General features: G+C 40.2%; 1 protein-coding gene and 1 long non-coding RNA gene across 4 annotated transcripts in view; both read right to left on the bottom strand.

Annotated features, from left to right (window-relative positions):
• LOC117529379 overlaps positions 1 to 27,375 on the bottom strand; it is an 883,736-nt gene that overhangs the window by 566,497 nt on the left and 289,864 nt on the right. The window lies entirely within an intron of this gene.
• The window catches only part of strbp (spermatid perinuclear RNA binding protein), a 259,677-nt gene that overhangs the window by 18,089 nt on the left and 214,213 nt on the right, over positions 1 to 27,375 (bottom strand). For 2 of the 3 annotated variants that reach the window (XM_034192129.1, XM_034192128.1), the window contains exons 10-17: positions 26,052 to 26,149; positions 22,736 to 22,841; positions 19,084 to 19,167; positions 9,915 to 10,123; positions 8,222 to 8,374; positions 6,989 to 7,123; positions 4,043 to 4,183; positions 3,803 to 3,932 (exon numbers count right to left, since the gene is read on the bottom strand). In XM_034192129.1, the coding sequence (XP_034048020.1) occupies positions 3,803 to 3,932; positions 4,043 to 4,183; positions 6,989 to 7,123; positions 8,222 to 8,374; positions 9,915 to 10,123; positions 19,084 to 19,167; positions 22,736 to 22,841; positions 26,052 to 26,149 (1,056 nt within the window). Of the gene's footprint in view, positions 1 to 3,802; positions 3,934 to 4,022; positions 4,184 to 6,988; positions 7,124 to 8,221; positions 8,375 to 9,914; positions 10,124 to 19,083; positions 19,168 to 22,735; positions 22,842 to 26,051; positions 26,150 to 27,375 lie in introns of all 3 variants that reach the window. The other variant, XM_034192127.1, reaches the window with a different exon arrangement.

Raw genomic sequence — 27,375 nt, 5'->3', positions numbered from 1 at the left:
GTATAAGATGCAGGACCTCCCAAACTTGTAATAAAAAAAGCACTTCACTTTTTCCACATTTTGTTATGTTACACAGCCTTATTCCAAAAATAATGAAATCCATTTTTTCCAAATTCTACAGACAATACCCCATATTGACAATGTGAAAAAAGATTTTTGGAGATTTTTGAAAATGTATTAAAAATCAAAAACCTAAGAAATCACATGTACATAAGTATTCACAGCATTTAGTCAATACTTTGTTGATGCACCTTTGGCAAATTTGCAAAAAATTTAAAATAACTTTTTCATGTTGTCATTATGGGGTGTTGTGAGAGGAATTTTGAGGGGAAAAAATTAATTTACTCAATTTTGGAATGAGGCTGCTACATAAAATGTGGAAAGGTGAAGCACCGTGAATACTTTCCGGATGCACTGTATTTATATGTATTAGGAATGTGAATCCCATCACTGACAACGATTCGACACGCATCTCGATACACTACCAGTGATACGATACATATAGCGATACTGACGATACAATACGATTCACCCCTATTTCCGATTCGATGCAATTTAATATGTATTTGATGGCAATTCAATTCCTCACAATGTGATACGATGCGATTTGGTGCAATACGATTAATGATGGGTATTTTATCAATATTGAATGCCATTATCGATTCTGCTGATTGATCTGATTCTTTATCGATTTCCTCATCAATACCTCTTGTGAGTTTTCTGTGCACTAAAAGTAGGCTTTACATGTTTTCTATGTCAACAACATTTTATTGAGACAAAGTAAATAAATATGAAATTTGTCACTGGATCCTTTATTTCTGGACATAAATAAAAATCAAAATCTGTTCAGGGTCACTGGATCCTTGATGTACATGATGGATCCTTGATCTCTGGACAGAAACAGAACAAAATCTGTAGTTTTTGTCAAAAGCATTTCTTTTCAGATATTAATGACACAAATGTAACTCCACAGAATCTGAGCTGAGCTTTTCAGCCGGCTGCACGTCAAGATCAATGTTTCATAAAGAATGGAGGACATCTCATTTTGGGGAGAAAAAACCCCAGGTTTGGTCGGTTGTAGTTTATTGTTTGTATTATAACATTTGGAAAGAGGTGTCATTTGATTTAAAACGGCAATTCCCTCTGAAGTTATGAATTCAGACCAAAATCTGCGCGGCTCTTTCAAGCTGCTCACTTAGTCCCACAAAACAAAGGACATTATTATTTATTATTATTATTTCCTTTACCTGATGGACAACTTCAGTTTATGCACGGCTGGTGCTCACGCCAGAGAACCATCACGTAAAACTCTGGTGTGGAACGTTGGACGTTTCTTGCCCACAACAGGACAAGAGTCCCAGTTCATGACTTTAATCCACACAAAGCTGACTCACGAATGGCATCTTTAAACGGCTTTGAGAAGGGTTAATGAAGACATTGTGGACCAAGCAGAGAACCAGCGAACAGCAGGTCGAAGCACTGCTTCGTTGCTTCAAGCAGACCCACCGCAGTCTGCAATCGATGTAGAGAAATGATCATTTCCCAATAAACACCTTCAAACACAACGGCCGCTCCTGTGTCTCGTACATACATATATACATATATATATATATATATATATATATATATACATATACACATACACACACATATACACGCACATACACTCAACAAAAATATAAACGCAACACTTTTGGTTTTGCTCCCATTTTGTATGAGATGAACTCAAAGATCTAAAACTTTTTCCACATACACAATATCACCATTTCCCTCAAATATTGTTCACAAACCAGTCGAAATCTGTGATAGTGAGCACTTCTCCTTTGCTGAGATAATCCATCCCACCTCACAGGTGTGCCATATCAAGATGCTGATTAGACACCATGATTAGTGCACAGGTGTGCCTTAGACTGCCCACAATAAAAGGCCACTCTGAAAGGTGCAGTTTTATCACACAGCACAATGCCACAGATGTCGCAAGATTTGAGGGAGCGTGCAATTGGCATGCTGACAGCAGGAATGTCAACCAGAGCTGTTGCTCGTGTATTGAATGTTCATTTCTCTACCATTAGCCGTCTCTAAAGGCGTTTCAGAGAATTTGACAGTACATCCAACCAGCCTCACAACCGCAGACCACGTGTAACCACACCAGCCCAGGACCTCCACATCCATCATGTTCACCTCCAAGATCGTCTGAGACCAGCCACTCGGATAGCTGCTGAAACAATCGGTTTGCATAACCAAAGAATTTCTGCACAAACTGTCAGAAACCATCTCAGGGAAGCTCATCTGCATGCTCGTCGTCCTCATCGGGGTCTCGACCTGACTCCAGTTCGTCATCGTAACCGACTTGAGTGGGCAAATGCTCACATTTGCTGGCATTTGGCACGTTGGACAGGTGTTCTCTTCACGGATGAATCCCGGTTCACACTGTTCAGGGCAGATGGCAGACAGCGTGTGTGGTGTCGTGTGGGTGAGCGGTTTTCTGATGTCAATGTTGTGGATCGAGTGGCCCATGGTGGCGGTGAGGTTATGGTATGGGCAGGCGTCTGTTATGGACGAAGAACACAGGTGCATTTTATTGATGGCATTTTGAATGCACAGAGATACCGTGACGAGTTCCTGAGGCCCATTGTTGTGCCATACATCCAAGAACATCACCTCATGTTGCAGCAGGATAATGCACGGCCCCATGTTGCAAGGATCTGTACACAATTCTTGGAAGCTGAAAATGTCCCAGTTCTTGCATGGCCGGCATACTCACCGGACATGTCACCCATTAAGCATGTTTGGGATGCTCTGGACTGGCGTATACGACAGCGTGTACCAGTTCCTGCCAATATCCAGCAACTTCGCACAGCCATTGAAGAGGAGTGGACCAACATTCCACAGGCCACAACTGACAACCTGATCAACTCTATGCGAAGAAGATGTGTTGCACTGCATGAGGCAAATGGTGGTCACACCAGATACTGACTGGTATCCCCCCCCCAATAAAACAAAACTGCACCTTTCAGAGTGGCCTTTTATTGTGGGCAGTCTAAGGCACACCTGTGCACTAATCATGGTGTCTAATCAGCATCTTGATATGGCACACCTGTGAGGTGGGATGGATTATCTCAGCAAAGGAGAAGTGCTCACTATCACAGATTTAGACTGGTTTGTGAACAATATTTGAGGGAAATGGTGATATTGTGTATGTGGAAAAAGTTTTAGATCTTTGAGTTCATCTCATACAAAATTGGAGCAAAACCAAAAGTGTTGCGTTTATATTTTTGTTGAGTGTATATATATATATATATATATATATATATATATATATATATATATATATATATATATATATATATATAAACCTTTCCCCCAATACTGTGCCGCCCTACTTACACTAGGCCAAAGGATCTTTGTGATGTCATAAGGTAATTTCTTGTAATATGCAGAAGCAGGAAAAAAGGATAAAAGAAAAATCTTTTGAAAAAAATTATGAAAAATAAAATTGGCTTTGGGCTTTCCGAAAAGTATTCCCTAAATAACAGGGTACTTCAAAAAGTTCTCAGCCTCAACCGGAAACTAAAAAAATATCTGGAGGCTCAACATGTGACCTGCGAAGGGACAGAGAAGCTTGAACATCGATGGACCAAGTGCATTATGTTGAAAAATAATGCAAGAACAATCTTTCTCCTTTTCTGGGTTTTCTGGGTGTGCGTGTTGAGTTTCTGCACCGTGCCAGTAGTCAGTCACTGCATTTGTTATTGGAGTAAAAATGATGGCCACACAGACAAAGGAGACATGGATTCTGTACCTGGTGTTACGTATCCAGGTGTGGCTGCACTGACGAAGGCTCCTCTGGCGAGTGCTGCTCTTCCTCTTCCTCTGGCTACCTGAGCTGCTACTGCTGAGGCTGCTGCCGCCGCAGCCAGCACACCTTTACTCTAAATATAAACGCATCACACAAGTGTTGCCAAACGTTTATTTATTTATTTTTAATCAATGTGACTGCAACGCAAAGTCCTGAAAGGTTTGTCTGTGTGCGTTTCCTCACCTGAGGCAGAATCTTCTTCTTCTTGTTCGCGGCGGCATTGGGACCAGAGAAAAGTTTCTCCAGAGCTGCTAGCGCTGCGCTGGCCTTCGCTACTTTTTTGTTGGGGCCCGCCCCGCGAAACTTCTGGCCATCCACCTCCACCTAACACCAACACCCACAACAAGAGAGTCAATTTAAACTGAAGCATGAGTCAGTCTGACTGTGTGTGTGTGTGTGTGTGTGTGTGTGTGTGTGTGTGTGTGTGTGTGGGGGGGGGGGACTTACTGTGAAATACACCCGATGTGCATTCTAATTATCGCTGCAGCTTTTAGCATGTGGCGTCACTGATTATGTCGAAACAAGTACGCAAACAACAATAATTACGCTCTAAACCCTTGGGTTTATCAGTCTTTTGTAACTCAGCCGGACTCGCTGGCTGAGTTACTAATGAGTGAACAGGACAGCTTGTTTAGAGATGTCCTGCTGCCAAGCAGGGCTGCTAATCAATCAGAAGAGCAATGGAGCGGTGAGGCCTGTCGGAAAACAACACACACACCCCCACAGCGTATAGGCCTGCTGCCAGAACAGAGCTGACTGATTGGTTTATTCTCCAACATGTCTTCCATTCAGTGAAGAAAGGACCAAGCATGAAAATGAAAGTGTGTCTTTGTGGTTCTATATAGCTGTTGCCTGCGAAAGATCCATCAATGTGCAATGAATAGAAATAACACTGAAAAACTGCAAATAAAAACCATCACACAGTTTATAAAAAGTTATGAAAATTCTTCTTCATGTTTTTTTTTGCTTTGCTTCTGCTTTTTTGCATTTGCGCAATATCTCTAAAATTAGAAAGGTCTTGTCTCAGAGTGATGCTGAAAAACTAATTCATGCATTTATTTCCTCTAGGCTGGACTATTGTAATTCATTATTATCAGGTTGTCCTAAAAGTTCCCTGAAAAGCCTTCAGTTAATTCAAAATGCTGCAGCTAGAGTACTGACAGGGACTGGAAGGAGAGAGCATATCTCACCAATATTGGCCTCTCTTCATTGGCTTCCTGTTAATTCTAGAATAGAATTTAAAATTCTTCTTCTTACTTATAAGGTTTTGAATAATCAGCTCCCATCTTATCTTAGGGACCTCATAGTACCATATCACCCCAATAGAGCGCTTCGCTCTCAGACTGCAGGCTTACTTGTAGTTCCTAGGGTTTGTAAGAGTAGAATGGGAGGCAGAGCCTTCAGCTTTCAGGCTCCTCTCCTGTGGAACCAGCTCCCAATTCAGATCAGGGAGACAGACACCCTCTCTACTTTTAAGATTAGGCTTAAAACTTTCCTTTTTGCTAAAGCTTATAGTTAGGGCTGGATCAGGTGACCCTGAACCATCCCTTAGTTATGCTGCTATAGACTTAGACTGCTGGGGGGTTCCCATGATGCACTGAGTGTTTATTTCTCTTTTTGCTCTGTATGCACCACTCTGCATTTAATCATTAGTGACTGATCTCTGCTCCCCTCCACAGCATGTCTTTTTCCTGGTTCTGTCCCTCAGCCCCAACCAGTCCCAGCAGAAGACTGCCCCTCCCTGAGCCTGGTTCTGCTGGAGGTTTCTTCCTGTTAAAAGGGAGTTTTTCCTTCCCACTGTTGCCAAGTGCTTGCTCACAGGGGGTCGTTTTGACCGTTGGGGTTTTTCCGTAATTATTGTATGGCCTTGCCTTACAATATAAAGCGCCTTGGGGCAACTGTTTGCTGTGATTTGGCGCTATATAAATAAAATTGATTTGATTTGATTTGATGTCCGATATCGAGAATGACCCATTATGCTGTTTGTATTTTGGCCTCTCTCTACCAGCTGATAGATGGTGCACCGTACTATGAACGTGGGGAATCCTACCACAATCAAAACACCGTAGAAAGGTGGTCTAGCATACGGAATACCATGTGACCTAAGAATCAGAAATGTTGCTGAGGCAAAAACAATAGTGTGACAGTGGTGTAAATGGAAGACATAAATAGCCGAGGTCCTTATCTTTTTATACACATCTCATTTGTTTATCAATAACTAGGCATTAAAATTCCCCGCAGTTGCACCTATTGACTTTGAAACAGGGGAACTACGTAGCACGTAAAACCCATTTCTGTTGGTCAACGCGGTTAAATGTTGGCCATCTGTCTTCCCCAGCATCATCTAAACCAGTGGTTCTCAAACCAGTATTGAAGCTCATTAGCTCATTCAGGTGAACAGCCAATCAACTAACAGACACCTAATCAGGTTGTGGTACAGGAGGGAGAGATGGAAAATGTGCAGCATTTGAGATCATGTTGTGGTTGCAGATTTTTTTGTTTTTAAACAGTTAATGCAAACTGGTCCAAATTTAGTCAGATTCTTCCGCCCCTTGAGCAACCACATTAGCAACAACCATCACAGCAACCTGTGATTTTTAAAAACTACTTAAAAGAAAAAGAAAAAAGAGCCAAAAGTCACATCTTATAAGTGGACGTGGCAACTCTCTCTTTCAAAATCCTTTCTGCTGACTTGTGTGGAGGTGTCACTGTGTTAGCTGAGTTTTTGAACATAACCACTGGGAAAGAATCGGAATATAACTTTTTACTTCTCTGATTTAGTACATTTCTGGCCAGAAATATGTCTTTGACTGACAAGTACAGCTGAAACTAAGGCCTCACTGATCTAACATCTAACCAACTGTACTCTATCCTGCAGTTGTCCGACACATCTGTGGGAAGTAATGTAAGAAAATCAGAGTTGAACTGGTACATCAAAATTCTTTTAATTTGGTGAGTTACAAGATGATGGAAATGATTGGTTTTGAGCTGTGTTAAACTGGGGGGGGGGGGGGGGGGGGGATATGTATTCAAAGGCTTTCCCAAAGTTTAGGAATATTGTTACTATTTTTGCTGTATCTTACAATACAACTGAATGCTCTGGCTACAGTGTGCACGTGAGATTCGTACCTCCATAACGAAGCGTTTGTCGTGGCTGCCTCCACTCTCAGAGATGAGCTCGTATTTCAGGCCTCGTCTCTTTTCATTCAACTCCATGACGGGGTTCTTCCCGCTCGCTGTTAGTATGGGACCCTGAGTTCGCACCTGGAAGTACAGAGCAAAAAAAAATTGAAGAAGAACTTCAGTTAACGGACCGTCATTCAAATAGGACTAGAACATAGTCTGGCTTTTGTGTGTTTTTGTGCACGTTGTGCATGTACGTAATAGCGTAGTCACCTATTTTCCTGTTGTATTTTTTTGGCACGTTCAGTCTTAAATGCTTTCGATACATGTTTTTAAAAACTTGTTTGTATAGGTGTGTTTTCGTAATTGAAGTTTTGTTTGAAAATCATGTAAAGAGAGGAAGCCTGGAATTTTTATAATTTTATGTCATGACCTGGATCTGCAATAGACCGGCTCCACCTTGACCCTTAATCAAAACAAGTGGATATAGAAAATGAATGAATGAATGATGTCATGACCTATGAAATTACTGAGCTGAGTGTCGTTAAAGCCCACCCCACTCCAACATCACTACAGGAAGTGTCTTATGCTGTTTTCCGTTTTTTACCCCATGTGGGTCAAAATCCTAAACAGTTTCCAGAAACGGCAAATTCTGACCATATTATCGATATAATATGGTCTCTTGGCTTCCAGTCTCTTTGAGATCGGATTTTAAGGTGTTGTTGCTGGCCTACAAGATTGTTCTTGGTCTGGCACCTCCCAACCTGGCCGACCTGGTTGAGCCCTATGTACCGGCTCGGGCCCTGCATTCACAGGGTGCAAGTCTGCTATGTGTTCCTAGGCTAAATAAAAAGTCAGCAGTTTACAGAACATTTTCATACCGTGCCCCAGCTCTGTGGAACAATCTGCCTGCCCACATCCGGCAATCAGACTCTGTGGAATCTAGACTGAAGACACATTTCTCTGTTTTATCACTAGTATTCTATGTTACTGCATGTCTTCTTTTATTCTTTTTGCTTATTTGTGTTTTTATTCTTTTATTGTGTTTTTAATCTTTTAATTCATTTTGTTGTGCTTTTAAATTATGTTTTGTGAAGCGCCTTGAGGCAACCTCATCATGATTTGGCGCTATATAAATGAATAAATTTGAATTTGAATCCTTTATTTGAATACTAATGAAGAAAATTATACTGTGCAGAAGAAAATCATTTTTGTGTTAATACAATAATTTGTCCTCACCTCCAGTGTGTTGGAGCTATCCGAGGAGTGTGTTGGGTTATTGCTACTGTGTGTGGACGTCTCACTTTTTCCTTCACCATCCGACTTCTCGTCTGAGCTCATAGGATCCAGGTCCGAGTCAAAACCGGTCGGACAGCCCATTGCCTGAAGGACCTGGAGAAGTACAACGAGCATATGGAAGAATACATCAGTGCAGGAAGAAATAACATGGTGTACAAAAAAAAAAAAAAAAAAAACTTCACTGAAGCAGAGAAGAAAAGGAGAATGACAGGTTTTTGACCCAAACAGAGAGGTGATACTAATAAGACAGAGACAAAGCTCATGAGATGGAGAGAAATTGAGGAAGAAATAGAGATCAAAAGGTGAATATGTGAGAGAAAGAGAACAGACAAGGAAAGAGAGAAATGGAGAGACAGAGTCTTTTATGGGAATGGATCAGAGAACGGATTAACCCAGGTTGGTCTGTGGAGAGTCCCTGTGTTCACAACCGCTTTAGGATTACAAGGATTTTGCCATCTAGATCCTAAACTCTTTCTGAATCCACTCACACAAATGTGGATTAAAAAATAAAAATGCAATATCAAGTACATTAAATTTTAATTTCTGTCTGAGAATTATGGAGCTGCAGGCAGAATTTGAAATGCTTTTGCAAAAAAAAAGGATGATGGTAAAGAAATACAGGATACTCTGGAACCTTAGAGATCAGTTACATGGAAACATTTTGCTTTTCCGCCACAGGGAGAGAAAACAATCATCACCATTATACATGCAGACAAACACATTAAACAGGACTTACACGATGGTTAACAACAGTCTTTGCTACAGTAAGACATTCCTCACTTGTCTCCTTCTTGCATGGTCGCTTAGTTTATGAGAACTGTCTACTCCACACAGATTTACCATAGAGTACCACACTGTTTGTATTTCTTCATAACTGATGTAAATCAAGTATATAACACATTCAGTGTCTTTGAAATGTTCATGTAGCCATCCCCTTGACTTGTCTGAAGAAGACCGGGGGTAAAAAGTGATGGTTTATATGTGCTATACAAAAGGGTGCACTTACTTATTCACACCATCATTTTGGCTTTTACATTTTTATTTCTTTTCATTTATGATGTAGAGATTACTTTTCACTGTGAGTTTAAAATCCACAATTTCAGAAATTTTAATATAAAAACCCTGAATTTTGTTTTGTTTTCTGATGTCCCAAAAAATTTCAAACATGTAAAAGCTCAAGGGGTTCACAATCTTTAAAGCAGTACTGTATATAATCAACATGTACATAAAACCCAATAACTACTAGTTCAAAATAAATGTCTCCACTCAAAAAGCTATTACAAAGCCAAAAAGGATATGGTCTGTCCACCCCATAGGCTGGTAGGTTATTTGCATAAAATGTCACAAAGGAATTGCTGCAATCAAAGACTCCAAAAGAGTGAATCAGAGTTTGGATCCACATGGACATCCATTCATAGTAATTTATTCCTGACAAAACTCCACATTAAAAGGAGAATGGACATGGGTGGTCTTGAACCAGGAACCCTATGTTTTGGAAGCCAGTGCACAAACCACTCAGAAACAGTCTTGCATTCCGAGTGTCCACACTGAGAATTATGGTGTGTATCCGTGTGTATCCAAAGTATTGGCTAGCTGTTTACTTGTTAGCTAAGTGGTCACTTTGTCTTCTTACCTTGACAGCGACATGGAGCTTGGCGGTCTTCTTTGAGGATCCAGAAGCTTCATAAATGGCTCCATCCAAGTCGACAGACATGGTGAAGACGGGAGCGTGAACCGGACCAGACTGGGACAGCAGGCGATACTGTAGCCCCGGCCGGATCTGGTTCAACCGCATGAGGGCATTCATTGGGTGGTTGGAGTCTATGGCTTTACTGTCCAAAACTAATCAGAAAAACAAGAAAGATGAAGGCAATATAACAGAAGAAAGACTAATTGAATTGTGCTTACAAACTTTGAATGCCTTTCTGACACTTAAATATAAATGATTGTCACAAATTACAATTCAATCAAAATACTTCTGACACAAAGAATATCTAGATTTTATTTATTTAAGACAGAAAATAATTTGACATATTACAATAGTACTCAATATTTTTGTTGTGTTATTTATATTTATCTGGTTTTGCTGCAAATCTCTAATGCTGCATTCAATGGAAAATGAAACTCAGAATTTCCACCCACAAACTTGGAAATCATTGACAAAATGGCAGCTGAAGTTGGATTTCTTATCTGATTTCCACATTTGATGTCAGTCCCCAAATGGAGAAGTGCTGGGGCACGCAAATAACACTGCAGGTTACTCCTCCAGCCATTTCCAGCTGGGTGGACATGAGACAACGCAGATGAAGTCTCTTAATCAAAGACACAGACAGACAGCATGATCGGGGATCAAACCCAGATCTATGTATTGTAGCCCAACTCTTTATTTCAGTCAGCTACCTGCTCCACCCTCCCCAGGTGTGACAGGACTAAAACAATTTCTTTAACAAGAATGTCTGTTGTTCCTGTAATGTTATGTTACATATGATATTCAGCACATCACTGCTAAAACAATAAAATCTTTATTTCGGTATTTTTCTTCTAATAAAATATTAGCAGGATATTTGGTGTTTAAAGAGTAGTTGCGTATTCGGCTCGCTCCGTTGCCCTATTCAATTTTGTTTTACCTTGCAAACCTGGCATTTTTTGTTTGGAATCCCAGTTTTTTTTTATGTTTCTTATTCACCACTTTTTGAACACCTGCAAAATGTCCAAAAGTAACTCCGAACGAGAGACAAACTTCGCCGCTTGCTGCACCTGTAACTATGGCGGAAATTAGCCTTCGGCTGGAAGACTACAGAGCTGTTCTGTCTGCAAACGTTAAGCCTTCTTCTGAAAGTTTGTCGTCCAAGGAAGACAGTGTCCAATCTGACGTGCGTGACCACAGTTTACACATCAATTCTCTTGAATCCGTGCGCTCTGATTTTGATCAGCTGTTGGACCAGCTCAAGGCCGAGTACTCCAGAGAAGCTCAAATTGGATTCAGGTCTGGGCTCTGGCTGGGCCACTCAAGGACATTCACAGAGTTGTCCTGAAGCCACTCCTTTGATATCTTGGCTGTGTGCTTAGGGTCACTGTCCTGCTGAAAGATGAACCATCAGCCCAGTCTGAGGTCAAGAGTGCTCTGGAGCAGGTTTTCATCCAGGATGTCTCTGTACATTGCTGCATTCATCTTTCCCTCAATCCTGACTAGTCTCCCAGTTCTTGGTGCTGAAAAACATCCCCACTACATGATGCTGCCACCACCATGCTTCACTGTAGGGACACCTGGCATTCACACCAAAGAGTTCCATCTTTGTCTCATCAGACCAGAGAATTTTCTTCTCATGGTCTGAGAGTCCTTCAGGTGCCTTTTGGCAAACTCCAGGTGGGCTACCATGTGCCTTTTACTAAGGAGTGGCTTCCATATGGCCACTCTACCATACAGGCCTGATTGGTGGATTGCTGCAGAAAAGGTCATCTTGGAAGGTTCTCCTCTCTCCACAAAGAAATGCTGGCACTCTGATAGAGTGACCATCAGGTTCTTGTCACCTCCCTGACTAAAGCCCTTCTCCCCCGATCACTCAGTTTAGACGGGCGGCCAGCTCTAGGTAGAGTCCTGGTGGATCTGAACTTCTTCCATTTATGGATGATGGATGTCACTGTGCTCATTGGGACCTTCAAAGCAGCAGAAATGTTTCTGTACCCTTCCCCAGATTTGTGCCTTGAGACAGTCCTGTCCTCGGAGGTCTACAGACAATTCCTTTGACTTCATGTTTGGTTTGTGCTCTGACATTTACTGTCAACTGTGGGACCTTATATGTAGACAGGTGTGTGCCTTTCCAAATTATGTCCAATCAACTGAATTTACCCCAGGTGGACTCCAATTAAGCTGCAGAAACATGCAACGTTTTTTCTTGTCATGGCTCATTTGTGGACTGATGTAAATTAAAAGTTCAATTTCAATTACAGTAGGTTTGTTCGAAAGGCCAATATAATATTTTTTGGACATTTTGTTCACACCGGCTGTTTAGGCTGTATGTATGTATATAAATTCCTAATTTCCCGTACTTACTTCGATGTGTCATGGATTAATAGCTTTAGTAAGATATGTTTCACTGAATTTGAAGATATTTTTTTTTTGTTCTTTATATTGAGACCTTTATTACCTGAGGTCAACTCTTTTTTTGGTTCGGTTTTATAAAGTCATGAGGATAGTCGCGACCCGGCTCCAGATAAAGCGGAAGAAAATGGCTGGATGGATGAGGATAGTGTGGTTGGAGCCTGTGGCAGATGTTTGTTATAAACTGGAGTCTTCTTCATTTGGGGAAGGGGACCAAGAGGGTGCGGGGTGGGGGTGTTCTGGCCCGTTGGTGTTTGTCGTTATTTGTTTTTTCTATCTCATTTTTTCTTATACTATTCTTATTAATTTATTCTGGAGGAAACCCATGCAAACACGGGGAGAACATGCCAACTCCACACAGAAAGGCCACAGGTCCTTCTTGCTCTGAGGCAACAGTGCTGAACACTAATCCTAAATGCAGATACAAAGTACCCACACAGTAATACTACTAAGAAAGTGCCCATATGGCTGACGGTAGTACTATGGGTAGTCCCATTAGATTCTTATCCTGGAATGTGAAGAGCATGAATGGTCCTGTAAAGAGGTCTAGGGTTTCCACCCATTTGAAACATCTTAAAACAGGTGTGATTTCTCTCCAAGAAACTCATTTATGTATTAAAGATCATAACAGACTTATAAAGCCATGGATAGGCCACATCTACCACTCAAATTTTAACTCCAGCAAAATTTTAATTCATAACTAAATACATTTCTCACTTTCTAAAATAATCACAGACACAAATGGAAGATATTTCAATATTGTAGGGACTATCCTGCACAATCCTGTTGTTCTGGTGAATGTCTATGGTCCAAATTTTCTGATAACCTTTTAGGGATGATCCCCAATTTAAATACACACCTTTTGATTTTTGGTGGTGATCTAAATCGCATTATTGATCCTGTACTTGGTAGTTCTGCCTCCAGCTTAAAACTCCCCTCTGCTATGTCCAAATCATTTTCAGACTTTATAACCCAAAATGGATACATTGATCCTTGGAAATTTCATAATCCACAAGCCAGAGAATGTTCTTTTTTCTCACTTATCACACATTCTCTCTCTCTCCAAAAAAATGAGGTGGGCTTCACAGATAATTGGCAAAGCTTCTGGGGAAAACCTGGTCTTGTTAGGAGAGACGGCATCCATCCCACTTTGGATGGAGCAGCTCTCATTTCTAGAAATCTGGCCAATTTTCTTAAATCCTTCAAACCGTGACTATCCAGGGTTGGGACCAGGAAGCAGAGTTGTAGTCTTACACACCTCTCTGCAGCTTCTCTCCCCCTGCCATCCCCTCATTACCCCATCCCCGTAGAGACGGTGTCTGCTCCCAGACCACCAATAACCAGCAAAAATCTATTTAAGCATAAAAATTCAAAAAGAAAAAATAATATAGCACCTTCAACTGCACCACAGACTAAAACAGTTAAATGTGGTCTATTAAACATTAGATATCTCTCTAAGTCCCTGTTAGTAAATGATATAATAATTGATCAACATATTGATTTATTCTGCCTTACAGAAACCTGGTTACAGCAGGATGAATATGTTAGTTTAAATGAGTCAACACCCCCGAGTCACACTAACTGTCAGAACGCTCGTAGCACGGGCCGAGGCGGAGGATTAGCAGCAATCTTCCACTCCAGCTTATTAATTAATCAAAAACCCAGACAGAGCTTTAATTCATTTGAAAGCTTGACTCTTAGTCTTGTCCATCCAAATTGGAAGTCCCAAAAACCAGTTTTATTTGTGGTTATCTATCGTCCACCTGGTTGTTACTGTGAGTTTCTCTCTGAATTTTCGGACCTTTCATCTGACTTAGTGCTTAGCTCAGATAAGATAATTATAGTGGGCGATTTTAACATCCACACAGATGCTGAGAATGACAGCCTCAACACTGCATTTAATCTATTGTTAGACTTGATTGGCTTTGCTCAAAATGTAAATGAGTCCACCCACCACTTTAATCATACCTTAGATCTTGTTCACAAACTCACAAACTCGCAGCTTAAAGCAGATAACCCGTAAGTTGGAGAGGAAATGGCGTCTCACTAATTTAGAAGATCTTCACTTAGCCTGGAAAAAGAGTCTGTTGCTCTATAAAAAAGCCCTCCGTAAAGCTAGGACATCTTACTACTCATCACTAATTGAAGAAAATAAGAACAATCCCAGGTTTCTTTTCAGCACTGTAGTCAGGCTGACAAAGAGTCAGAGCTCTATTGAGACGAGTATTCCTTTAACTTTAACTTGTAATGACTTCATGACTTTCTTTGCTAATAAAATTTTAACTATTAGAGAAAAAATTACTCATAACCATCCCAAAGACATATCATTCTCTTTGGCTGCTTTCAGTGATGCCGGTATTTGGTTAGACTCTTTCTCTCCGATTGTTCTGTCTGAGTTACTTTCATTAGTTACTTCCTCCAAACCATCAACATGTCTATTAGACCCCATTCCTACCAGGCTGCTCAAGGAAGCCCTACCATTAATTAATGCTTCGGTCTTAAATATGATCAATCTATCTTTATTAGTTGGCTATGTACCACAGGCTTTTAAGGTGGCAGTAATTAAAGCATTACTTAAAAAGCCATCACTTGACCCAGCTATCTTAGCTAATTATAGGCCAATCTCCAACCTTCCTTTTCTCTCAACAATTCTTGAAAGGGTAGTTGTAAAACAGCTAACTGATCATCTGCAGAGGAATGGTCTATTTGAAGAGTTTCAGTCAGGGTTTAGAATTCATCATAGTACAGAAACAGCATTAGTGAAGGTTACAAATGATCTTCTTATGGCCTCAGACAGTGGACTCATCTCTGTACTTGTTCTGTTAGACCTTAGTGCTGCTTTTGATACTGTTGACCATAAAATTTTATTACAGAGATTAGAGCATGCTATAGGTATTAAAGGCACTGCGCTGCAGTGGTTTGAATCATATTTATCTAATAGATTACAATTTGTTCATGTAAATGGGGACTCTTCTTCACAGACTAAGGTTAATTATGGAGTTCCACAAGGTTCTGTGCTAGGATCAATTTTATTCACTTTATACATGCTTCCCTTAGGCAGTATTATTAGACAGCATTGCTTAAATTTTCATTGTTACGCAGATGATACCCAGCTTTATCTATCCATGAAGGCAGAAGACACACACCAATTAGCTAAACTGCAGGATTGTCTTACAGACATAAAGACATGGATGACCTCTAATTTCCTGCTCTTAAACTCAGATAAAACTGAAGTTATTGTACTTGGCCCCACAAATCTTAGAAACATGGTGTCTAACCAGATCCCTACTCTGGATGGCATTACCCTGACCTCTAGTAATACTGTGAGAAATCTTGGAGTCATTTTTGATCAGGATATGTCATTCAATGCGCATATTAAACAAATATGTAGGACTGCTTTTTTGCATTTGCGCAATATCTCTAAAATTAGAAAGGTCTTGTCTCAGAGTGATGCTGAAAAACTAATTCATGCATTTATTTCCTCTCGGCTGGACTACTGTAATTCATTATTATCAGGTTGTCCTAAAAGTTCCCTGAAAAGCCTTCAGTTAATTCAAAATGCTGCAGCTAGAGTACTGACAGGGACTAGAAGGAAAGAGCATATTTCACCCATATTGGCCTCTCTTCATTGGCTTCCTGTTAATTCTAGAATAGAATTTAAAATTCTTCTTCTTACTTATAAGGTTTTGAATAATCAGGTCCCATCTTATCTTAGGGACCTCATAGTACCATATCACCCCAATAGAGGGCTTCGCTCTCAGACTGCAGGCTTACTTATAGTTCCTAGGGTTTTTAAGAGTAGAATGGGAGGCAGAGCCTTCAGCTTTCAGGCTCCTCTCCTCTGGAACCAGCTCCCAATTCGGATCAGGGAGACAGACACCCTCTCTACTTTTAAGATTAGGCTTAAAACTTTCCTTTTTGCTAAAGCTTATAGTTAGGGCTGGATCAGGTGACCCTGTCAACTGGATCAGTTATGCTTACCAGTTATGCTGCTATAGACTTAGACTGCCGGGGGGTTCCCATGATGCACTGAGTGTTTCTTTCTCTTTTTGCTCTGTATGCACCACTCTGCATTTAATCATTAGTGATTGATCTCTGCTCCCCTCCACAGCATGTCTTTTTCCTGATTCTCTCCCTCAGCCCCAACCAGTCCCAGCAGAAGGCTGCCCCTCCCTGAGCCTGGTTCTGCTGGAGGTTTCTTCCTATTAAAAGGGAGTTTTTCCTTCCCACTGTCGCCAAGTGCTTGCTCACAGGGGGTCATTTTGACAGTTGGGGTTTTTCCGTAATTATTGTATGGCTTTGCCTTGCAATGTAAAGCGCCTTGGGGCAACTGTTTGTTGTGATTTGGCGCTATATAAATAAAATTGATTTGATTTTTTTTTTTAATCAATGGCTCTTTAATTTCAAAAATACGCAATTCTGAATTATCTTCCAGTTGTCATCTCTTGCCTTGTTCCTTTACCATACATCTCACCCTCCTTGGATGATCACCCTCTTACTACTCCCTGACTGTACCTTCTGTGAGTATATTTCTTCTTCTAGTGATAACTTTTTAGTAATAAATCTAATGCCATCTCAAACACTTCATTATGGGAAACTCTAACTGCTTATCTTAGAGGGCAAATTATTTCTTATTTGTCTCACTTGTCCAGGTCCAGGAGAGCTAGACAAAAAGACCTTATTATAGAAATTTTAAAACTTGACCATCAGGATGCCCAGAAGCCTTCCCAGGAGGGTTATAAGCAAGGTTAATTTTCAACTCCAGTTTGACTTGATCTCGACAAGGGAAAGTTTTTACTACAGTGTTGTGGTGACCATTATGAAAATGGTGACAAAGCTACTCGCTTATTGGCCCGCTAACTCAGGCGTCACATTGCCACCCACCAAATAAAAAAAAAAAACATCAGGTACTTTGGCATCTGACACAACTGAAATTAATTCTGTTTTTAAATAATTTTAGGCCACTCAGTTTGCTCCCAACTCTGAAAATATGCAGCAATTCCTTGCAGGTGTTACTTTAAAAGCAGTACAAATCGATGCTCCCCTTAATCTGGAAGAGGTTTTATTCTCAATTAAATCGTTATAGTCAGGCAAATCCCCTGGCCCTGATGGATTCTGTTCTGATTTTTAAAAGAAGTTTCATATGAAATTAGCCCCGTTACTTTTGTCAGTTTTTGGGAAATGACTGGAAAAGGGTTCCTATCCCACAACGTTGAGACAGGCACCATTTCATAACTGCTCAAGGAAGGAAAAGATCCAACCTTCCGTGCTTCTTAATGTAGATGAGAAAATTTTGGCCAAACTGTTAGCGTTAGAATCCTCCCTTCTATGTATTATATCAAATAAACAGACTGGTTTTATCAAACAAAGGAATTTCTTTTTTAATGTGCGTACCCTTTTCAACATACTGTACTCAAAACACCATAGTAATCTCTGTGAAGTGGTAATTTCACTGGATGCTGAAAAAACATGTGATAGAGTGTAATGGGAACATCTTTTCACAGCCCTGAAGAAAACTGGGTTTGGTGATAGATTTATTTCTTGGCGATAGTGTTATTTCTTTATTTCTTTGTCTCTTGTATACTTTCCGTGAGCTTCTATCTGTTCTAATAATGCAAAATCCAAGTATTTTACTCTGTTACATGGTACACATCAAAGCTGTCCCCTCTCCTTTACTTTTCACTTTAGCAATAGAGCCACTATCAATAAGTCTCAGAACCTCTTCCTTGTTCCAGGGTGTGACTGGTGAGAGCACAGAACAGAGTTGCTCTGTATGCAGACGATTTACTTTTATATGTCACATAAGTCCAACTAGTCATTGAGCATCTATTACGGAAGAACTCAAAAATTTTGTGAATGCTTACCTATAAATGTGGCTGCACAGTGACACAGACAAACTGATCTTCCTTTCCATCTGACACATTCTGGTTTTAAGTATTTGGAAGTGAATGTAACTAGGTCACCTCAGGCTCAGCAGGTTGCAAATTTTCATCCTTTATTGTCCAATATAAGGTCAGTTTTTCAAAGATGGGCTAATTTACCAGCATCTTTTTTAGGTAGGATTAATCTAGTGAAAATAAATGTTTTTCCCAAGTTTTTATACCTATTTCAGTGTATTCCTTTGTTCTTACCCAAAACGTTTTTTTAAAATCTATTGTTTTTTCCCCCCACTTTGAACATCGAATGCTCAGAGGTCAAAAATTATGTAATTTGGAGTTCTGAGGCACACTGAATGCAGCATAATTGTACCTCTGGCATTGTGCAAACTGGACCAATTGTTGGATGAAGCAGAATCACTTCTAAAGTGCCAAATAAATCAGATTTGCTAAAGATTTTCAGCAGAAAATAAAGGTACCTCTATATTTCTTTCAATTAAATTCCCTCTGTTTGCAATACCTACAATCCCTCTCCACTTCCATTAATCATGGTTCATCTTCTCCTTGTATGAAAGAGCTACAGATGGCTGGGTGGCTACTAAAACGTTAGCAATCAATACCATTGATCTGCCTTTGAGGGATGTAAGGAGGGTGGAGGTGGAACACTGGGGCGAAAAAAAAGCAGTAATGCTCTTCTTTAGATACTAAAAGAAGTCCTGCAACACTGCGGGCTGAGTACAGTGATGTTATGTTAGAATTTAAAGCAAATTAACTAACACCAAAATGTAACTAAACCTCAATCAGGCTGCGATTGCTCTGCATACCTTTCCTCAGGTTTCTCTTCATCTTCTTGATGAGGTCCCTATCATCCATTGCTCCATCCTCGTAAGGCCTCTTCAGACCTAATCCTTGAATAAGATAGCAACGAGGGAAACAGAGTGACCAATCGATCTCCATCTGCAGGAGGTAATTATATGAACATGCACTTAAATACCACACTTATGTGTGACATAAAAACGGAGAGGTAATGTGGCAGAAAGCAAAACCCAACAGAGATTAACACAGCAGATGAACCAGCCAACAGTAAGGAAGACAAAAGTGCCAGTACTAAATGCATTTCAGTCTTGAAACACGATATGGTGAAGCCGCTCCACATGAAGGTTTCTTTGGAAATTTCCTAAATCAAGATACAGTAGCTTTTTGTTAGTCTCTCTCTAATGTGAAAACTTTTACAGTCGTCCTCAAAATTATTCATATCCCTGTTCATTTTTGTGATTTTTTTATTTTTTTTTTCCTGATGGAATAAATGTATTTTGTCAAGTTTGTTTATGAGTTATATGTGACCAACAAGTGAAAGAATAACAACACACAATTCAACAAATTCTTCATTTCAGGGGTATTTTATTCAAGGACTTTCAAAGAATGCCATTTTCAAAATTATTCACACCCTAAGTTTACTGAGTTCAATATCTTTCTTTAATAGTCAATAGCATCGTCTTTGTTTTTGATGACTGCTTAAAGACGATTCTTGTAAGTGTCCACAAGCTTCCTGGATGTCTCCGGTGGGATGTTGTCTCACTCTTCCTTGGCGAAAGCCTCAAGCTGGGTCAGGTTGGTCAGTTTCCTAGCCATCACTCTGGGACCATATTCACAAAGCTTCTCAGAGTCCTCATAGCGCTCCCAACTTAGCCGAAAGATTCCTAGCAAGGAATCTTAGCCTAAGAGTGATCCAGGAAGTGCCTGAGAGTAACTCTGAGCAAGGAGGGGACAGAAATGCTTATCTTTGTGAGGAGGCAGGGTTGACCCCATTGCTAGGTATGACACAGTCTTCTAAGAGCTGTGGTCACAAAAAGGGAAAGAGGAAAAAACAAAACAAATGTGCTCCGCACTCCTAGATATGAATGAACAGTAATATCAACTGATCATATAAGCTGAAATGTATTAAGAAATGTGTAATCTTGAAAATTGAATTTAATGTCATAATGATAAAACTCAGCTAAATTAAAAGAATTGCTACACAACTTCAAAATGTTTGAACGTACCTCATTCACATGCCAATTATTATATTGATTAGCTTATTGCTTTGTTTACTCTCCGTGCTGGTAATGGCGGAGAAGAGATAAGTATGAGAAATACTGGTACGTGATGCAATCCAAAGTGAGAGCGAAGATTGCAGCACACAAGCAAAGTTCTTCTCAAACAGGTGAGTGTAAGTTACCATTTAGGTTATAGATGCTGACATCGCTTAGTTTGACATTAATAACTGTATGAATGTTATAGAATTTACATGCAATTTACATTTTTCCCGTAGCCAGGTATCATAATGTTGTGATGACCTTCATCTCAGACTTATTACGTTACTATGCTGGGTGGGAAAAATAAGCTCATTCCTGATGAGGTCAACCACAAACATACCTGCATGATCAAGCAAAGTAGCCTGTCCATGCAGACATCTTCTGTTAAAGACTCACTCAATGGCAGACCATGACACCGTCATCCCTGCTTGGTCAAGCATTTCAATTTGGGCCGTGGTTATGGTCCGGGGGCTGTTGCTGACCCCTTTGCATATTTCCCTGGCAAGTTTGCGGGACACTCTACACTTCCTGCCACGCTCACTGAGGTTTTTAACAGTGTTGAACCTCTTGTGCTTGTTGATTCTTTGGACAGTTGCCACAGGGACATCATACTGCTTTGAAATGGCCTTGTAACCCTTTCCTTCTCTGTGGTCACCCACAAGACCCTGACGTAGGTCCTGACTGAGCTCCTTCTTCTTGGCCATGATCAGAAACTGAGAATGACCAGAACACTTTTCCTCTATTTACTCTTCTACAAAGATGCTTTTTGTTTCCATCATCGTTTAACATTTGGTCAACAAAAAAGTTATTTATTCCATTGGAACATCTTGAAATAACAAGGACAAAGATTAGCATGGTCACGGGAAGTGAAAACAATACGCACGGTCAAAAAAGGATATTTTTGTTGAGATATTATCAGGGGTAATAGTAATTCTGAACATGAGCAAAGAACTTTTGGCCATATCTAGTATTATGTAACTAAAATTTAGCCAACTCATATGTGGATTTGTACATAGCAACATGTTGACAAAAGATATACAGGAAGTACCAACATAATAGGTTTCACAACTAAACAATTTAAAAAATAATGTTTTTTCCCCATGAGGTACGAAAAATTTTGAGTACGACTGTAAGTAAGGCTGCATAATATGACAATAAATAAATAAATTATCACTAATTTTTCCCCATACTAGTCAGTATTGATATTTATCATGATGGCGGAGACGTTGTGTGTCTCACTGACACTACGGTAGCCATGAAGAACCAACCGGAACCCTGAAAACGACACGGCTCTGGTGAAACAAGAAATCCTCAAGAGTAGATCAGGTGGAGGAAGTGACTGCTTGTAACCCAATGTCTGTGAAGTTGGATGAAGACTGGAGTAGGTCTTCAGACTCAGATTGTCTAAGATTTCTCAGCTATCGGACCAGGCTACGGATCTGTCAAGGGCCGTGTGTTTGTCAGCATGCATCAACATTCCCACATTAAACAAACTCAAGCACAGGTGTCTCTGGATTGACCCAGGATGTACAATTCCACCATCCTGACCAGGAATCTACATAGAGACAATTTTCCTCTCCAGCGAGGGATTGCCACGCTGCCAGTTTTAAAAGTAACCACATAACGACTGAAACCTTAAACTAGATTGAAGGTACTTAAAATTGTATTGGAATTTATTCTGGCTAGCACTTTGTACATCATACCAGATAGCTTTTATTTTTATTGTTGTAGCAGCCGTGCATGTCTACAGCTTTATTGTGAAAGAACACGATGGGAGGTGTCTGTGTCCTTGTGTGTCACTTGATGGTGACTTCAGTGTCACAAAGGTTTGTGTATTATATATCAGTGTAGCTTGAAGTGTCACTTAGATAATTTTTTTGTGGAGGGGGTCAACAATTTCCTCAGCTTTAGAGGATGATTCGAGTTCAATTTCACATGTGCTTTCATGGCCTTCATCGGTTCCACTCTCCCTCTCACCCTCTTGTTTTCTCCTATTTCCAGCATTTTTCTTCATCACTGGTCTAAAACAAAATTTTGCTGCAGGAAATGGTCGCGCACGTTGATGTGCAAACTAAAAACTAAACATTCTCGTGTATTTCTGCTGTGTAACAAGGATGTTGGATCTGTCTGCATGGAGTATAAATGTCCAAAGCACATCGTCATCGACGTAAATGTTATCATGATACGTCATTGTGATCGTTATCGCCCAGCAAAAAGTCAACAAGCAGACACAACAACACAGATTCAAAAGTGTTTAAATCAACACAAACAGGAGACTAAGCCTCAATAAAGTGTGACACAAACTGACAGAGTAACACATGTGGGTGATATATTTAAGCAACATGCCGGCTAAAACAGTGGCATACAGGTACAAAACACAAAAGAATGAGCAGGTCTTCACCTTCTTTATCACACCACGGATATTTGTGCAAGGATTTATTTGAGGGAAGGGGATCCATCTCCAGCACTTTGTAGATCTGTCCAAACGCCATGAGCCTGAGGGCGCGCTGTGCAAAACAGTAACACAATCAAGTCCATTTGTTAGACTGTTAAATCTAAATCAAACGTTAACCAAACACTTTTTAGAGACTGGTCAGTGCAGACCAGTTAATAACTTCAGTAATTAACACCAGTGCATGGAAAGGAAATATTTTTACACACACGTGTGTGTGTGTGTGTGTGTGTGTGTGTGTGTGTGTGTGTGTGTGTGTGTGTGTGTGTGTGTGTGTGTGTGTGTGTGTGTGTGTGTGTGTGTGTGTGTGTGTGTGTGTGTGTGTGTGTGTGAGGGTATTATTTTCTATTCTGCTTGACCATGTGTGTACGAACAACATATAGTAACTCAGAGTTTTCATTTCACCAAACTTGGTGAAATGACAGTCAGCCAAGGATGAAGTAAGATGAGATTAAATAAATAAATAATTGATTAAAAAAAAAAAATTACAATCACTTCAGTCAAGGTCACAGGCAAAGGTTAAAATTTTGTCCGAATGCTCCATTTTGAGGAAATGGTTAAAGATGCACCTGTGGTTACCGGTAAACACAGTCATATCACCTTTCTATTGGTCACATGACCTTGACAGGTCAAACTGAACAAAACCCCACAGCTGCAGCTCAGTGGGATAAGGGGTTGAGCTACCAATATGCAGTTATGGGTTTGATTCCGTGTCATGCTACCTGTTGGTTACATTTGACAAGACACTTCATCTGCATTGTCCCATTTGAGACTTCACGCTAAAGAATCCAGGGATTAGCACCAATGGGCCTCACAGCCGTCCTGGGACTCACTTCTTACTTCCTCATAAAATGCCATTTGAAAGTGACACTGATAACTTCTTGTTTTCAAGTGCAAGCTCATTTTAGAACAGAAGTGTACGTTCAATGATGGAAATTAAATGTTTCTCTTTTTAACATGCTGACCATATAAATGTTCATCAAAATGCAATAAAAATGTAAAATAAACAAGCTGAAACCACACAGTCATGAACATGTGAAACTTGGGCATTTGCTGGTGTAGCGCTACAGCTGCTCTGCAAGTTAACACCTTTAACCCTCTGGAGTCACTGGACTCACATCCAGGTAATTTTACTATACCTTCAGTAATTCCCTTTTATGTTACTTACATATAGTAAAACAGTTGGCACAGCCAGTCTGCTCTGTGATCCTCTGATCCCAGCAGATCTCAGAAGCTAAGCAGAGTGGGCTCTGGTTATTACTTGGATGAGAGATCACTTAGGAAGATCAGGGGTTGTGTGCGTTTCTCCAGGTAGAACTGGAGCTGCATCAGGAAGAGCATCTGGCATAAATCCAGGTTCAGACCTCTACTAGGTCTGCTGAGGTGACCTTGTACAGACCAGAAAACTGGCCAAAGATCATCTCTGACATTTCATCAATGATTAATAGAAATATGATGAAAAACTGACCTGGAGGCGCCGGCGCATCTGTGATACCTAGAGACTGTTCTTTAAATTTGCTACTAAAGCCACAAAGGTGTTGCACACTGATACAGTCATGTGTTGCTGTTATGCATAATGATCAGTATCACTGTGGTGTTACTGGAAATCTTAACAGTAAAGTTCAACTTGTCCTCTATTGTTTGTTTCTTTGAGAAACCACTGGAGGAAACAGAGGTCTGCATATGCAATATGAAAAGCACTTTTCCTTCCCTCTCTCCATAACCGTGTACAGTTTCACAAAGACTAGAAATTATTAAACGCCCTGTTTGTTGCCCATGTTATTACAACCATTATTACACCAAAGCGGTTAATTAATATTATATTAATCAGCACTTTGCACTGGTCCATCTCTACAGTCACAGTTAAAATCCTTCTAATTAACAACAGCTTTTTCCTGAAAGTAAGTGCTGTTAAATATGTTGGATGAAGTTTGAAGGTACTAATATAATTTAATTCCTAAGGGACTGTTTTAAATCAAAAGTCTACATTAACCCTCGAGAGCTTACAACATATGGGCCAGGGACGAAAACCAAAGTCTAGTTACTTACATCAGTGAAGAGAGGCTATTTGATTTAATGTTTCACACCCTTTAAAGAGCTCAGTAACTTAACAGAAGACCACTCTTTAACTGCAGTGTGTAGTATTTATTGTGCATAAAAAATAGCAGGAACACATTAAGTCTGGAAGTGATTCACCAAAAAGTTTAATAAAATGAATAATTTGAATTAAAAAAAAGAAAGTACAAAAAAAATCATTACAATGAAAAGCAAAACTTAAAAAAACACTAAAAAAAATAGCAGACGTCAAATTCATAGTTTTTCTGAAAATTGTTGCGTATAAAACTGGTAAGAAGCATCTGCATAATTCTGTCTTTGTGCATACACTGTTCTTCAGTCCTGAAATTTAAGCAACTCGAGTCTCAACTGTCACGCATTTAGTACCTGGTCAAGACGCCGAGACAGAAAGCTCAGCTTGCAAATTCAGACTGTGCTTGCCTTTGGCCAGATTAGCAAATTCATGCACATTATTTTTTAAACAGCAGCACAGTCTTCTAACATCTTGAGTTACTGTGTATCAAAAAGATTCTTTCAAAGAAAACAGCAGTGGCCGTGTTCTTTTTGCTATTTAAATATCAATAATAACAACAACACATACATTGACAAATATGTCTTTGAGCTCACTTATCATTCTCAATCTTCTGTTCAGCTTCTATAAAGCAAACATTCAGAAAGATAACCAAACCAAAACGCCACACAGAGAGAGAGCACCACGCTAATATAAATCCATTAGGGAGGAAGAGTCCCTCAGATATTCATGAGGCTCGGTGTAGCTCATTGACACAACAGCTCCTATCTGCTCTTGTATCTGCTCCAATACAATTATCCCCATTGACATTCCAGCCTCGTGCACGCTGCCTTCAAAGGAAATGGACGGCAGCACCCGCTAAGCTGTGCAGCTCAGGGGCTGCCCTGCTCAGCAGAGTGTGTGTGCAAAGGAGGCCATGATAGCGTGCGTGCACACACACACCCACATGCACAGTGCACGCACTCAAATATTATACCCAGCATGTCAGAGGTGGATTTATGGCTCACAATGGCAGCGTCTTCCCACACCAATCATTAAAATGCAGCACCGCACAGCTGCTGCTGGAGCAGTGTGTGCACGTACTCGATGTTGATTTTTACGCATTGACAACTGCAATCTAGAGGGGCGATAACAGCGCTGTCGATAAGCTGACGTGTGTGCACACGTGTGTGTGTGTACCTGTGCACTGTAGGTAATGTCTTCAGCCTGCTGGTCCGTCATGTTGGCTAGCGTGTTCGTCGGCTCTTTTTCACACGGGTCGTGTAAACCTGGACCGCCTAAGTGACACGACAGGAGAAGGTGCAAGTGTGAGCAAAAAAATCAGGTGTCAGCAATTGCTGTTGCTGATCAGCAGCATTTAATTAAGCTTCAATGTTCAATGTCCCGGTATCCTGTTTAGGAGAATGGAAATCATGACAAGAAACAGCAATGCCTCCAGCTTTGGGGAAGCTAATCAGACAAATCACACCAAGTGGCTGAGTGGTTCACTTCATTCAGAACAAACACACGATTTAAAGCTGCGAATATGATTAAAAATTACTGCAATTCCTTTAGACTTTCTTTCTAAAAGTACATAATGCACACTGTAGCAACCCCGATTTAAATAATTATATATATATATATATATATATATATATATATATATATATATATATATATATATATAAATCATATAACAGTTGTTTATTTCCTATGCAACTTGAGTTTACTGTGTAATTTTGCTCCCTGCGAACTACAGGTACTGTCCTACTTCAACGAAATGACTGGGAATCACTAATACTATGTTTGGAGTATAACATGCACCTTTTTTATGTATGTGGAACTCACTTTGTAACACAACGTTTCGCTGGGGCAAGTTTAACAATGAACAGGAACTCAAAGTAGCACATGTGCACACCACAGCCTGCACTGTTTCTTAATATGAAGACATGCGCAAGATGCACAAATAAACATAAACCAGGCAACATATTGGATGTTCTCAGATGTGGTTTGGGCAAAATAAATAGATGGCCATAGATTGCTGGCTCCCAGTGTTGGAAAAACTACTAAAACTAGCGGTAAACTTCGATGGGCTCCGATGAAGCCTACCTGGAAAAAGGAAAAAAATTGCAGTTCCTTGACTGACCACTTGAGACTAGCTCCAAAAGTGAGCAGGCTCCCGTTCAAGTCAATGTTAAAATGTTCAACTTCAGAGCAGAAATCAACATAAACAAATGTTTAGAGCCTGGTGCAAAAAACGTGTTTTGGTCCATGCAGTTCCCTAAAATATGATTTGATAAACACAAGAACAGAGTTCGCTTGTTAGCTTAGTTGGTTTGGACTCCAACAGAAGGATGTGTTCGGGCTTCTTTTGTCACACTACTGAGTAACCCACGCTCCACCTCTTTATCCATTTATGGGTTCATCTTGATATAGAAAAAGTGATGCCAACATAGCAACGCCCAGATTTGGGTTTCATATTGACCATTTCGGGTCTCTATAGAAAACCTATCATTGACGTCAT

Source organism: Thalassophryne amazonica, chromosome 17 (assembly GCF_902500255.1).
Source record: "Thalassophryne amazonica chromosome 17, fThaAma1.1, whole genome shotgun sequence".
Taxonomy (NCBI): domain Eukaryota; kingdom Metazoa; phylum Chordata; class Actinopteri; order Batrachoidiformes; family Batrachoididae; genus Thalassophryne; species Thalassophryne amazonica.
Note: the sequence above shows the minus strand (reverse complement) of the source record. Positions and strands in the feature narration are given on the sequence as shown.